Here is a 14243-nt window from a genome sequence, read left to right on the forward strand (position 1 = left end):
GGTCTGACCATAGCACTCTCCTATTCAATAAAGTCCAGTAGCTCCCTATTATTATGGGGATCAAATAAAAAGTCCCACATTTGGCCCTTTATAACCTGGTCCCTTTTTCCCTTTCCAGTCTTTTTAAACTTTTCATCCTTCCACGTTTTCCATGTTCTGTCAGAAACACTGACTCTTCATACATGATGTTCTATTTCCTGACTCCATGTCTTTTCACTTGGCCTACCAACTATGCCTGGAATGCTTTCCCTCCCAGTCTCAGTCTCCTGGCTTCATTGAAGACACAGGTCAAACCCTCCCTTCTCCGTGTCACTCATCTACACTGTAGTGCCTTCTCTTTGATATTAACTTCCATGGGGCAGCTAGGTGGCTCAGTGGATAAAGCACCAGTCCTGGATTCAGGAGGACCTGAGTTCAAATCTGGCCTCAGACAATTTTCACTAGTTGTGTGACCTTGGGCAAGTCACTTAATCTTCACTACCCTGCCAAAAAAATAGTATTTGGAAATATCTAACAAGATAAATACACAATACAACACAGAGATTAACTTCCATGTTCACCATGTATATAGTGTATGTGCAAATGTTTACTATGTTGCTTCATTAGAATGTAAATTCCTTAAAAGCAGGAATCATGTTTTTACCCCTCTGTCCATCTTCAGTGCTTAGCACAGTGCCTATAGAGCTGTTTTAAAAATGTGTGTGACAATCCACTGTTGGAACTCTGAAGAAATGGGTATGCTGAAGTTAATATAAACACTCTGCTCCAGGGAATTTACTTGAAGTAAACAATTTGAGAGGTAAAAAAAGATTTATACTTCTATAATTTGTGCAAAGTTGTCCTTTAGCAACATCTTTGTGGGAAAAGTACTGTTACAACTGGAAACTGAAGGAAAAATAGACTGAATGGGAGAAAGGATAGGTAGTACAACACTTGGGAAAAGTCCATTTAGAACTTTCAAATCACCTCTGTCATGGACATCAGCAAAGGCTGAGTACTGGTAAACCTGCCCTAGGCTAGTTGAACAATATGAAACATATGACAAGATGAGGACCTTATTGACTGTATATAGATGAAGAATAGGACTGGTAGTTTAGTTTGGTTTCTATTCTCCTTCATTCAATGTATGATGAACTAAAATGATGAAGCTGGGAATAAAGATACTGATATGTTAGGAGAAAGTATATGTTCTTGAGGATCCTTTCTTCCTTTTTCTCCTTGGGTGGTAGTAATAACGAAGGAACCCAAAGTCTATCCTGTGGGTAATGAGACAGGACACCCTTGGGCTGGGAGAACAGAACTATAATTGTGTTATGGTCTTCTCAGGTAACCCACTGTATTCTTTTTTTTTTTAAGTGGGGCAATGAGGGTTAAGTGACTTGCCCAGGGTCACACAGCTAGTAAGTGTCAAGTGTCTGAGGCCGGATTTGAACTCAGGTACTCCTGAATCCAGGGCTGGTGCTTTACCCACTGAGCCACCTAGCTGCCCCAACCCACTGTATTCTAAAAGAGCCTTTTAGTGTCAATGCCACGGCTCAAAAGGATGGTCTTTAGTGATGGGAATGCAGGTACTCTAAAAGAGCTTTAGAGACTGAAGAAATTAACCAGAATAGCTGACACTTGGGTAGCATTTTATACATATGACATCATTCAGTTTTCACAATAGCTCTGTGAGGTAGGAAGTACATAATCTCCATTATACAGATGAGGACACCAAAACTGAAAGAGGTCATAAGACTTGACCATATTCATAGAACCAACAAGTATCAGAGCTGGGATTTGAACCCAGGTCTCTTTATTCCAAGCCCAATTCTTCTTCCACTACACCAGGCTTCATCTTTGGAAAGTTGAACGTTGTGCCACCCTTCAAATCACCAAACCAACACGTGGCACAGGCTTTGTAATGCAACAAAAGACTAAATAGGTACATAATTACCTAACTGGCCCTTCTAGGATCATCTAATTTTGTTATTTTGGCTCAAAAGAAAAATTTCCACTTGGTCTCCATAACAATAACCTACAATAATATAAACACATAACTCAAGCACCATAGTGGCTAATAGTGTAAATTTTGAATAAATGAAAAGGTTACCATGGTTTTTTCTCTTCCTTCTGCAAGTTTCCTCTTTTTATGTATGTGTTTGTTGCGATCTACTTCTACATCCCCATACACATTTGATACATCCTCAAGAAGAACCAACGGAACTTGACTGGGGGTATTAGGACCTACAGGTAAAAATAAAAGTATTCTTAGAAATATCACTTAATTTGAAAAAAGTCTTTGTGAGCACAACCCTCACTCTTTTCTGATTTTGCTTAATTCTGCTATAGGCATTTATTATTTTTTCTTTACACACATTTAGAGACCTTTCAGTGATGGCACATTAACACATCTAGAGACCTTTTAAAGTTGGTACACTGATTAAAAAACAAAACTCCAACATCAACACAAACCTGAACATATTATGTATAGTTAAGCCCTGATCCAAGAACGAAGATTTCAATTATACTTTCCATCAAAGTTGTTCCTAAAACCCAGTAAATGTCCATCTTGACCACTTTAGGACTCTATCAAGTTCTCTGGACTAACCTTGGAAGAGAGATGGCTGTATGCTACTGACATACTGGTATGCATTCTTAAAGAAGACTAGCATTGTAGAATACACTATTTGATTTTTATACTTTGTGTGAGTTTCAGTGTCAAAATTATTCATGTATCTGCAGAGGTCTTTCATTCTATGCAAAATATCACCAAGGTTTCTGAAAGATAAAAGGTAAACAAATGTTCAACATTTATTAAACTGTCTACTTACATAGCAAAATGAGAAACACTGTGTTTACAAAGACAAAAAGGACAGCAGAGGTGAAAGAACATGACGTCACCTAGTCTAAATATGCTTAATGGATTTTATAGGTGTTAACAACATGACAGATTCACTGAAGAAAGTTGCAGATGCATATTAAACTGACATAAAAAACCCTTTTGTAAAGATATACCCTCTAACTTTTATTTAATGTAAATACAGATTATAAAACTTTGCTTAAAGTAGGGTACACTTCCATACAACAGGCTTTTCAAATCAAATGATTTGAATTCTATTAAAGAATTATGACGACAAAGTTAGCAGATCAGATACCAAATCTAAGAGTAAAACCATTCCTTACCGTCTTCCTTTATCCATCTGCCATTCACATCTCATTCCTATGACAGACAAAATTTTAAACAACCTCTCCCAAGGGTCTACAATCTGGGATGACTTTTCAGTTAGGCCATCTATAATGTACTTCTGAGTGCTACGCTTGCTCGGGGACATAAGATCAGGTGTATCCTGGGCTCCTGAAAAGTAAAGGGGGAAACATCTGTATTTATCACTATTATGACTTGGTGTTAATATAGCATTTGATGGACAGTAAGATTAGTTGGTTTTAAAAACGCCCCTCAGCCCACATGCCATACCCCTCCCATACACACATTCTGCGAGGTAAGCAGGAGGCATTACCTTCATTTGAAAGATTAGGACATGGAGGTCCCGAAGTCTTTGGTCCAAGGTCACACACTGGTATAGCTAGGAACAGAATTTTGAGCTGCATTCTATATAACTTCTGTGCACTAATGTTGTATGACAGCAAGTAGTGTCCAGATCAAGGGAAGTAACAGTCCCACTGTATACGGCAATGACCAGGCAAATCTGCAATACTGTGTTCAGTTCTGAATGCCACATTTTATGAGGAATGGTTGAAGGAACTGGGACAATTTAACCTGGAGAAGAGAAGGCTTGGGGAGGGGAAGTTGCCTGAGTGACATAACAGTCATCAACATATGGCTACACAGGCCATCGTGTTGAAGAGGAAGCAGTCACTCTGGGTTGCTTAAGAGGGCAGAACTAAGGCTAATGAGCAAAGTTATAGGGAAGCAGAATTTAATTAAAAGTAAGAAAAAACATCCCAACAATTAAAGTTGTTAAAAATGGAGTGAATTTCCTAATGAGGCAGTGAGCCCTCCCTGGAAATGTTTACATGAAAAGACCAGAAAACCAGTTAGAGCTGTGGGAGGTAGGGTGCCTATGCTGGCAGCAGGTTGGACCAGACATCTAAATGCGTTATCAGCAAACCGTTCCTTTGTACTCTAAAGATTCTGTGAAATTTCCAAACCACATTCACCTCATATTTTGTTGTGAAATTTTCCCCTCTTTGTCTCTGCTCTTCCAAATCCTACCCTCTATCCTTCGAAGTCAAGCTTAAGCTCCACTTCTTTCATGAATCCTTCTCTGCTCTCCCATGGAGGTCCATCTACATACATAAACACATTCTGGCACTTCATCATACTGTCTTCTGTTAGTTAGTTGTTTCATACATTATCTCTGTCACCGACACTTCTTTTATTTTTGTGGGGCAATGAGGGTTAAGTGACTTGCCCCAGGTCACACAGCTAGTGTCAAGTGTCTTAGGCCGGGTTTGAACTCAGGTCCTTCTGACTCCAGGGCCGGTGCTCTATCCACTGCACCACCTAGCTGCCCCGTCACTGAATCTTCTTGATGATCCCACTTCTTTATTCCTCACAAGAACCAGTATCATGCTATTCAACCAGAACCGCTGCCCTGAATTTACCTGTTTCTCTAGGGCTTTCCATCTTGCCCTAACTGTTCGACTTCCACTTTTTCCATTCGCTTTTTCCAAAATGACAAAATTATCTTTTCTGATCAAATAGGGCCATTGGAGAAAAGATTCAGGTCAGACTAGTTACAATCTGAACCCTAAAATTTGGACCCAAATCAGCTTGGCTTTAAAGAGGGCACAGTAAGAATGATACAGAATGAAAATAAAATCCACGCCACTCTTCTCTGGCCATCTTTCCTGCCACCCAACTCTGCATCCTCAGAGACATCCTTGATTCCTTAACAGTCCCTAACACCACATATTCAATCAGTTGCCAAACCTCATCATTTCCTAAGACCACTACCCTATTTCAGGTCACTGTCACCTTTCACCTAGACAATTGCAATAGTATTCTAACTGGTTTCCCTGCCTCAGCTCTTGGGGACGAGCATGCTCTAGTGGATAGGGCAGCGGCCTTGGAATAAAGAGGACTTAAGTTCAAATCCTGCCTCAGACACCTACGAGTTGTGTGTTTGGGCATGTCACTTAACCTTCCTGTGACTCAGTTTCTTCATCTGTAAAATGATGGGGTTCTACCTGATGACCTCTACAGCCCCTTCCAGCCCTAAATCAAGAACCATACCTTGGAGGATCTTCCTTCCACAGCCCATTTTCCACCCAGCTGCCAGTGATATTCCCAAAGTAGAGTTCTGACAACCTTGTTGTCGCTTGTTCGTTAAGCTCTAATAGCTCCCTGTAACCTTTAGGGCCAAATACAAACTCCTCTGTTTGCCAAGTGAAGCCCCACACAAGTTGGCTCCAAAATCCCCCAAATCTGATGGTCTAATGAGACCGGCTATCTTGCTGTTGCTCACACAGGACACTCTGTCTCCCACCTGTGTGCTTTTGTACTGGCTGTTGCCCATGACTAGAATGCACTTCCTCCTCACCTCTTAGGATCTCCAATTTCTTTCAAAGTTCAAATGTCACCTCCTATTGACCTTGCCTGTCCCCTAGATGCTAGTTTATCCCTCTGAAATTATCTTACATAAAGATGTATGTGTACATGTCTCCTCTGATAGAATATAAGCTCCTACAGAGTCGTGGTTGTTCTGTTTTTGTCTGCGTCGATGTCTAGTACAAAGTAGGTGTTTAATAAGTACTTGCTTACTGATAGGTCAAACAGGAAAGACAGTCTGACTGGAAACATACTTTGTGATTTGTGCCACTCCCCCTCCCCCAAAAGAGTAAAGCCCTCCACTACTTTTCTTTAAAAAGCAAAAACCAAAATAAACTCCTCTTTAAAATTTTTAAGCTTATTAGATATATCACCATGTAAACATTATATTAAAATTTTCAAAACACAGACATTCCTCAGTTTTTAACTTGATGATACAATTTCAATATAGTTCACTTACCTTGATGCTGATTTTCCGTCTGGGTAGACCTAGTGACATAATTAATATAAAATTCAGCTGCTTTGTTCAAATACTTATATAATAGGCTGGCAGGTAACCTAACATCAGGGTTATTAATTATTAGAGGAAGGACATCACAAACTGTTGAAAGAAAAAAAAAATTGATTTGTTTTTTTCCCCCACCAAAATACCAGCAAAATATAAATTCACTGAAAATTTAGCAATCCAAGCTTCTTATTAAAGAAGAAAACCATAGCAAACACTTTCCTGGGCAAGTAAAATGTCAAATTTTACTGGAAAATGGGGCAATTATATTAAAATTCCACAATACAAAAGGTTACATTAATTTGAGTCTCCTAACACACTATTTGGCATCCACAGCATGGCCCTTCCTGCCCACCAACCCTCTGGATGTTTCTTGGCCTGAAATAAGGAAACTGTTCTTACCAAATAATTTTCTAAAGCAGTTGACAGGGGATTCTTGTTCATCAATATTTTCAGCTTCCAACAATGTTTCCCCAAGGCCAACCTGTTTTAAAATGTAAATAAATGTAAATTCAAATGCAGACTGTGCTAAGGTTTGATAAGAGTCTATGAAGGAAACAATAATATTTTGTCTTTCTATATTGCCTATTAAAGAATGAATTATTTTTTTGTAAAGCAAGAATCCTCATTTTACATCTTAGAGAAACAAATGGGACATCTGCAGCAAATCTGGGAATGACATCCCCCAAAAACTTCTATTATTTGACTTTTACTTGGGAAAACTGAGAAACTGCTACAGAAACTAACTGATAGCATCAGACATGGAGCTGGAAGAGCATTTCAACAGTGTATGGAAGTATACAGAGAAGGGAAACTCTCCTCTGTAGAGGACAAGGTAGCGTACTAGCACTTGCTCTTATAGCAACAAAAGTCAATGCTAGAGAGTTTTGAAAGGCAAGTACTTAAGACACTGGGGCAGATGCAATTCTTTTTAAATTATAAAGACATCTGTGTGGTTTTTTTTCTTTTTTTTTTTTTCCTTTGCAGGGCAACAAGGTTTAAGTGACTTGCCCAGGGTCACTTAAGTGTCAAGTGTCTGAGGCCAGATTTGAACTCAGGTCCTCCTGAATTCAGGGCTGGTGCTCTACCCACTGTGCCACCCAGCTGCCCCCGACCTGAACATTTCTGATGCTCCCAGTAAATGCTATAGGAGCTTGAAGTTGAAGGGGCCCTTAAAAGTAATCTCACCCAAGTCTGCAGAACTAAAGGTTAACAAAGCATTGGACCATGGCAGTGGTGAAAGAAAGTTTTGTGTTGCAGAACAAGAAAAGCTAAAATGAAAGAAATACTGGAGGGGTAAAAGAGTAGGCCAGTCTGGCCAGCAAGCCAGAGAACAGGCTAAGGGAAGAACAGAACTGACTGCTACTGGTAAAGTGAGACAGAAGGAAAGCAACATGGCCAAAGAGGGGACTGAGCCAATAGCAACTTGGGGTTGTTGAAACATAATTGTTAGCCCATTCCTAAAACACACCTAAATTAAGAATTTATACACTGTTTAGTCCCAAGGAACATGAAATGTTTATAGCCACTGCTTGCTGAGCACATGCTATTATCATAGTTCAGTTACTGTTTCCCTAGGCAGTCAATATCTTATAATCAATATGGCTTATTTCTAAGGATTCTTAGTTTAAAGTCCAGACTACTACTATTTACCCACACTGTTTTATTTATTTATTTATTTAATTTTTAGTGAGGCAATTGGGGTTAAGTGACTTGCCCAGGGTCACACAGCTAGTAAGCGTCAAGTGTCTGTGGCTGGATTTGAACTCAGGTACTCCTGACTCCAGGGCCGGTGCTCTATCCACTGCGCCACCTAGCTGCCCCCACACTGTTTTTATAGGTAAAAATCAACACAGAAAACATTTTAAATTACTTGATTGGCTATTGGTTTCACCTCACCTCCACTCTGATCTAAGAAAAACAAATGTTATCAATTGAATGGAAACATTTGTTAACATACTACTGTGTCAAATCTTCTCTTACCCCATGTTGTACAACTGTTTCAGGGAACCGCCTCAAAAGCAGAAGTAACATTTCTGCTCGCTCCAATGTATTAAAGCATTGTTCTGTGGCCTTTAGTAGCATCTCACATTGCACCCTACCAGGAAGGGTTTCAAATAAACCTGTACAAAATAAAATTTTCTTTTTCTTATTTTTGGAAAATGAGAAGAGACAGAAAGGCAAAAGAGTAAGCTCTGTTAACAGTCTGACCAGACAACACAAAATGAAGAAATATCCCGTTGGGATAATTTTTATTATTTCCTGACAACAGCAGCCTAAACACAGAAATTCTGTATTCCTAGGGTACAGGCAGTGCTGCCAAAGTGTTTTTCCAGAAATGCAGGTCTGACCATGCCACCCTCTTCCCCCAGGCCCCAAACTCCAGTGACTTCCTAACATCTTTCATTACATTCTGCCATACTCCACCTCCCTTTCCAGTCTTCTGATCCTTTCCATTTCCCTCACATACTCTTATGGAGACCAGGGACTCTGGCCTCCTTGTTGTTTGTGCCATGAGACTTGTCATGTCCTGACCTCGAGTATTTTCCCTGGCTGTTCCCCATGAATCCTCCTCATCTCTGCCTCCTGGCTTTCTTCAAGTGGAAATTAAAATACTATCTTCTACAGGAAACCTTTCCCATCCTTCTCAATTCTAGTGGCTTTCTTCTATTGATTCCTGCTCATTTATCTTGTATGTAGCTTATTTGTACAGAGTTGTTTGCTTGTCATCTCCCCTCATTAGATTGTGAGCTCCTTTAGAGTAGTTATTGTTTTTTGCCTGTCTTCCCTGCACTTACTGGCACATAGTAGGAACTTAATAAATGTTTACTGCCTATTAGTGCATGGTAGAGTAAGGCAGATCACCTCACTTCAAATGTGACATTTTTTTCTTGGTGTTAACAAAAATAGAAAGGCTATAAAAAAAATTCTTAAGAAACAGTCTTCATTCCTTCATCATTCCTTCATAATAGTCCAAACACATTCACTCCTTCATCTCTGTGATTTGTTTACTTTTAGGCACCTGAATAGCCTATATTAATTCAAAACATTTCCTTAGGAACAATGGTAAATTCATTTCTCTCCAAGGATGCTAAGAGGCTCTAAGAGAATACTTATGGGATTCCTTGACACCACCTAAACAAATTTAGATGCCAGGAACAAAGCCTACAGTTAGGTACAAGGACCCAAACCATTAATTTTTATTGCTAAGAAAATCTGACGTTCAAGAGAGTTTACTTTGTAAACTTTGTAAAGGATTGCTACACCTTACCTCTTAAAAATTGGGTTTGTTTATCCTGGGAATCATTCCTTAATGCAGAAGTGATGACACTTATTTCTCTCCATACCACTGGTTGGTCTGGAAAATTCACAAACCTTTAAAAAAAAGAACACTTTAAAAATAAAATATGCATATACAGAATGTCCCCAAAGTCTTGAGCATTTTAAAATTTTAATAGCTTCAGAAATATAAATGCTACAAAATTTAAAAACATAATTTGAAAGTTTAATTATTTAAATGTCTTTTAAACTTAGTTTTATGAATTTTGAATAATATGTTTGTAATTTTAATTTTAACAAGACAGTGTATCTTGTCATTATGCATTGCATATATGATAGTTTCTGGATGACACTTTTTCAGACTGGTGGATCAGGAGAGGAAGTCCTCTTCTTGGGTATCTTGTTCAAATGATCTATTTCCATCAGACTTTTTATTGTAGGATCATGTCAAAACTGTCATGTATGCCTCAAAATTTTGTTCTTTAGATGACAAATGTTATCTTTTCAGTCACCGAGTAGCTACTGATGAAAGTTTTTATGAAGTTCAAAATCTGACTAGAGCAATGGTAGTTATGTTGAATTTTAGTAAGAAACATACCAATGTTTTAAAAATGTTATCTAATTAACCTAATTATTTTTGCAAGTTTGTAACACATATACTTTTGAAGTTATTAGAGCTTAAAACGGTGTGTATGTATGTATATATACATACACATATATACATGTGTATACACACATATGCATGCATGTATATACCCACACATATAGTCTTCTTATCCCTTGTCTTTACACATATACACCAGAATTCTAAACTTTCGAATAGGAAATCTACCTATAAAAACCATCAATACTCAAAACAATTTTGATTAAAACAGAAACTAGCACTTTTCTTTCTTCTACGTGAAGAAGGGTCTATACCAACAGACTCACAGAGAACTACTGAGAAATGGAAACTGACTGGTAAGAAAAACAAGACTGCTTAAGAGAATGCTGTCAAAGTCCAAGGCACATGAAGTTCAGGATACATGTCTATGCCTTACATTTATTCATTCAATAAGCATTTATCAAGGGCCAAAAGACAACACTGAAGAACTGTCCCAGTCTTCAAGGAGCTTCTAATCTAATGTGAGTGTGGAGAGTGGAAGAGAGAAGACACAACATGTGCCCAACTAAACAGACAAAATGTTTTGGTCTGGACATGTGATTTGGCTGGTATCAAGAGGTCCATGTGATGAAAAAAGCCCCTCTGCCAAAGAGGCTGGCAACTTTCCTGCAACTTACAGTCACAGAGAGTCTGGGCTACTGAGATGCCTTGCCAGGAGGTCAGAGGTTGGGTCTTCCTGACTCTGAGGGTGGCTCTATATACTGTGCTTATTATGCTATTCCTCAATATGAAATATAAAGGGGACAGTTCATGGATTTGATGGAATTCCCAGGTGAAGAAATTTCCTTTACCAGTGTAGGTCTTCTCTAAGAGCATGGAGAGGGATCAAGTGATTTGCTCCTGGTCACAGCAGGCCTGTGTCAGAGGTGGGACTTAAGCTCAGGCCTCCTTGGCTTTAGAGCTGGGTCTTTAACACCTCTGTCATGCTGTCACTATAAAAGACACAGAGGAAGTAAACACAAAGTAATTGGGGGAGGGGTGCGTGGCACTACCAACTAGGGGAAACAATATAGGCATCCTGCAGAAAGTGGTACTTGAGCAGAGCCTTGAAGGACACTGAAGTGAGAAGGCAATGATTTGCAGGCAGGGGGTACAGCCTGAACAAAAGCCAGGTGGTGTCAGAGATGGACTCTGCACATGAAAGCCAGCATTAAGAAATGTCATAGAGTGAATGAAGGGGAGTAATATGTAATAGACCTGGAAGGGCAGGCTGGAGCCAGACTGTGAAGGGTTTTAAATGTCATGCACAGAGGAGCTCATGTGAAGGAAGGATGGCCTGGAATGGATATTGAGTCTTTGTTTAGTTCTTTTTTTTTTTCTCCTTTAAGTCAATAAGCATTTATTAAGCACCCACTGTGTACAAGTCACTGTGCTTTCAACATTCATTTCCATAAGATTTAGAGTTTCAAATTTTTCTCTCTCCCTCCCTCCCTTTCCTCCCCCCTCCGAGTCCTTGTTTAGTTCTTAAGGAATATTACCTACACTGACAAACAACCCTCCTAAACAATAAACCCTAGTGACTTGGGTATCCTTGCACTCCTAGCCCCATACTCAGACACAAAGCCTCATGTAGAAATGCAATGAAGAAAATGTGTCAAGTCAAACAGGATTAAGCTGTTGTCACTCACATGTCATACAGGAGTCTTCCAGCTGAAGCTGTCCGCTCTGCATTCCGTTCAATGATATACATCTCATACTGAAACAAAGACCATTCACATTTGGCATTATCCACCGTCACTGTGCTGGCGATGGCTACCTTCTGACCTTGCTTGCTTTATTCCTAATCTAACTCTTAGTATAAGTTATCACTATCAGTTAGTTAGCTTTTATTGAGCACTTACAGCATTTTATGTCAACAAGACAAAAATACTGAGAGTGATTTTTTTGTGGTGACAATGGATTTAACAAAATACTAATGTGGTTAGAAACAAACAGAATGTGTGGTGGGGTCAGCAGCCCCTTTAGCCCTGCCATTCACTGCAGGGGTTTAGCAATGTCTGATACTGTAAAAGCAGAAAAGGGGGCAGGATTCAACTTAAATTTAAAATGGTTTCCATGTGCTAAGCCCCAGAGATTCAAAGACCAAAATGAAAAATCGTCCCCTGTCCTCAAGGAGCTTACATTCTACAGGGAGAAACAACATGCAGATCACTAAGTAGATACAACATCACAGAGACAGAACTGGAAAGGACCTTACAGTTCTTCTAGTCCAATCTACTCATTTTACAGATGAGGAAACTGAGGACCAGAAAGAAAGAACTTGCCTAAGGTTCTACAGGTAATCTGGGACAAAGTCAGGACCTGGTCATTTGGGGAAAGAGAGAACACCAGTGACTAAAGTAGAAGAGGGAAGCTAGAGAAGGAGTCACAGAATGCCACTGTGAATTATCTCATATACTTCTTTTATAATAATAATAATAAACATCAATATTAACTAGAATTTCCATAGTTCAGTAGTTTACAAATATTGTTGTTCACCACAGCCCTAGAAGATACTATTAGACCCTTTAAATGATGATAATAACAATAACATAAAAAAACCTGGCATTTATATGGTGCCTAAGGTTTGCAAAGCACTTTATAAATACTATCTCATAATCTTTGAAACATCTCTTATAAAAGAGGCACTATTATTATTATTGTTCCTATTTTACAGATGAGGAAACTAAAGCTAAGAGAAGTTAAGTGACCTGCTCCAGGCTGCAGAGCTAGGGGGTGTCTGAGGCAGGATTTGAACTTGGGTCTTCCTGACTCCAAGGAACCACCCAGTTGCCTCCTAAAAGCAAATTCATATACCCTAGGTTAAGAACCTCTGCTTGGTCCTGGGCAAAGCATACACAGACACAGACACACACACACATATTCTCTTTCTTTCCATACACACATATACATATATACACACACTCTACACAGTACTAAATACACGCACTAATCCGTTACATATACTCACTTTATACACATTAAACATGCTCACACTATAGAGACACACTATATAGACACTCAACATACACGCATTAAATATACACATAGTATATATATATATTTACACGCTATATAAACACACCATATACACATGCACCCTAGATATTGTACTCACACTATGTATATATACACACTATATATACATATACACACACGCACTATACACACTACACGTACACACTAGTACTACATAGACACATCTCATAAACACAGAATACACCCCACCCCCAGACGTACGCACGCAAGGACACGTAGTGACAGCCCCACAGCTGCACCGACACACGCGAGCGCGCGCCCCCACCACGTACGTCCGGTTCCCAAACACAAGCACGCGCGCGCACGCCGGGCCCTGACCTGGATATTGAAGTCGGCCGGGTAGAGGCTGCGCGCAGTGATGAGCCAGGCCTTGGCCGCCCACAGGTCTTGCTGCACCAGTTCCCGGGCTCGCTGCACTAGGAACTCACAGTCGCCTAGGGACGACATGACACCGGAGCAAGCGAGTCCCTTGGACTCGCTGCTCGACCCTCCGACCCCAGGACCCGAACCTGTGGAAAGCCTACTGCGCATGTCCAAAGCCGCGCCATCGCCTCCAGGGGCAGGCTCCATTTTTCCGGGTTTTATCGGCAGCTTTTTAGCCCTGCCCCTGGCCGCCCTTACTTTGCGTTCGTTTTCCTGAACAGTTCTATTTTAGTGGCCGTCCCAGCCGCCACTAAACTATGGAGAACTGGATTGAATCTCCCGTTCGACCCTGGTCATTCCCAACAAGCATGCGCAAAGGAAAGGACGTCTATTGGCTCTTTCCTCTGTTCTGGTTGTCCCTCCAATCCCTCTCTTCTTTCTTTTGTTGTAAACCCTTGAAGGGGAGGAGCGGCGCGGTGATCCCTGAGTCCGGTCGCGAGAAGCTAGAACCTGGGCCTGGGGCAGGGGAGGAGCGAGTGAAAAGAGGCTGCGCCTGGACGATCTGGCTGCGCATGCGTCAGGGGCAAGGGGCGGGGATTTGGCTTTTGGCGGTTGGAGTGTGAGAAAGGGGAGAGGCGGGGGTGGGGTGTTAAGGGCTCTCCGATCACGTGGGTGTTTGGGCAGGAAAGGGAAAGGTAGTTGGGACTTTTCTGGGGATTCGGAGTTGGGAATGTCCCTCCTCCGTCTGAAATATCTTTCCCAACGTCATATAAAATAGTAAGAGAGTTCAGACCAAGAGAGTATAGTTATTATCGTCCTAATAGTCCGAACACATACACTCCAAAGCGCTTTCCTTACAA

At 40.4% G+C, this 14243-nt stretch overlaps 1 protein-coding gene across 12 annotated transcripts in view; it reads right to left on the reverse strand.

The window, feature by feature from the left end:
* INTS10 (integrator complex subunit 10) overlaps window positions 1-13921 on the reverse strand; it is a 35703-nt gene extending 21782 nt beyond the window's left edge. For 3 of the 12 annotated variants that reach the window (XM_043985666.1, XM_043985669.1, XM_043985664.1), the window contains exons 1-10: window positions 13339-13921; window positions 11631-11698; window positions 9331-9434; window positions 8043-8182; window positions 6462-6543; window positions 6015-6155; window positions 3501-3566; window positions 3166-3337; window positions 2591-2760; window positions 2093-2226 (exon numbers count right to left, since the gene is read on the reverse strand). In XM_043985666.1, coding sequence (XP_043841601.1) covers window positions 2093-2226; window positions 2591-2760; window positions 3166-3337; window positions 3501-3566; window positions 6015-6155; window positions 6462-6543; window positions 8043-8182; window positions 9331-9434; window positions 11631-11698; window positions 13339-13590 — 1329 coding nt within the window. In that variant the 5' untranslated portion in view covers window positions 13591-13921. Of the gene's footprint in view, window positions 1-2092; window positions 2227-2590; window positions 2761-3165; window positions 3338-3500; window positions 3567-6014; window positions 6156-6461; window positions 6544-8042; window positions 8183-9330; window positions 9435-10793; window positions 10842-11630; window positions 11699-13221; window positions 13267-13292; window positions 13314-13338 lie in introns of those variants that run through there. The other 9 variants (XM_043985672.1, XM_043985668.1, XM_043985671.1 and 6 more) reach the window with 7 other exon arrangements.
* Window positions 13922-14243: the final 322 nt, after the last annotated feature.

The sequence above is a fragment of the Dromiciops gliroides genome, chromosome 2 (genome assembly GCF_019393635.1).
Source record: "Dromiciops gliroides isolate mDroGli1 chromosome 2, mDroGli1.pri, whole genome shotgun sequence".
Lineage (NCBI taxonomy): Eukaryota > Metazoa > Chordata > Mammalia > Microbiotheria > Microbiotheriidae > Dromiciops > Dromiciops gliroides.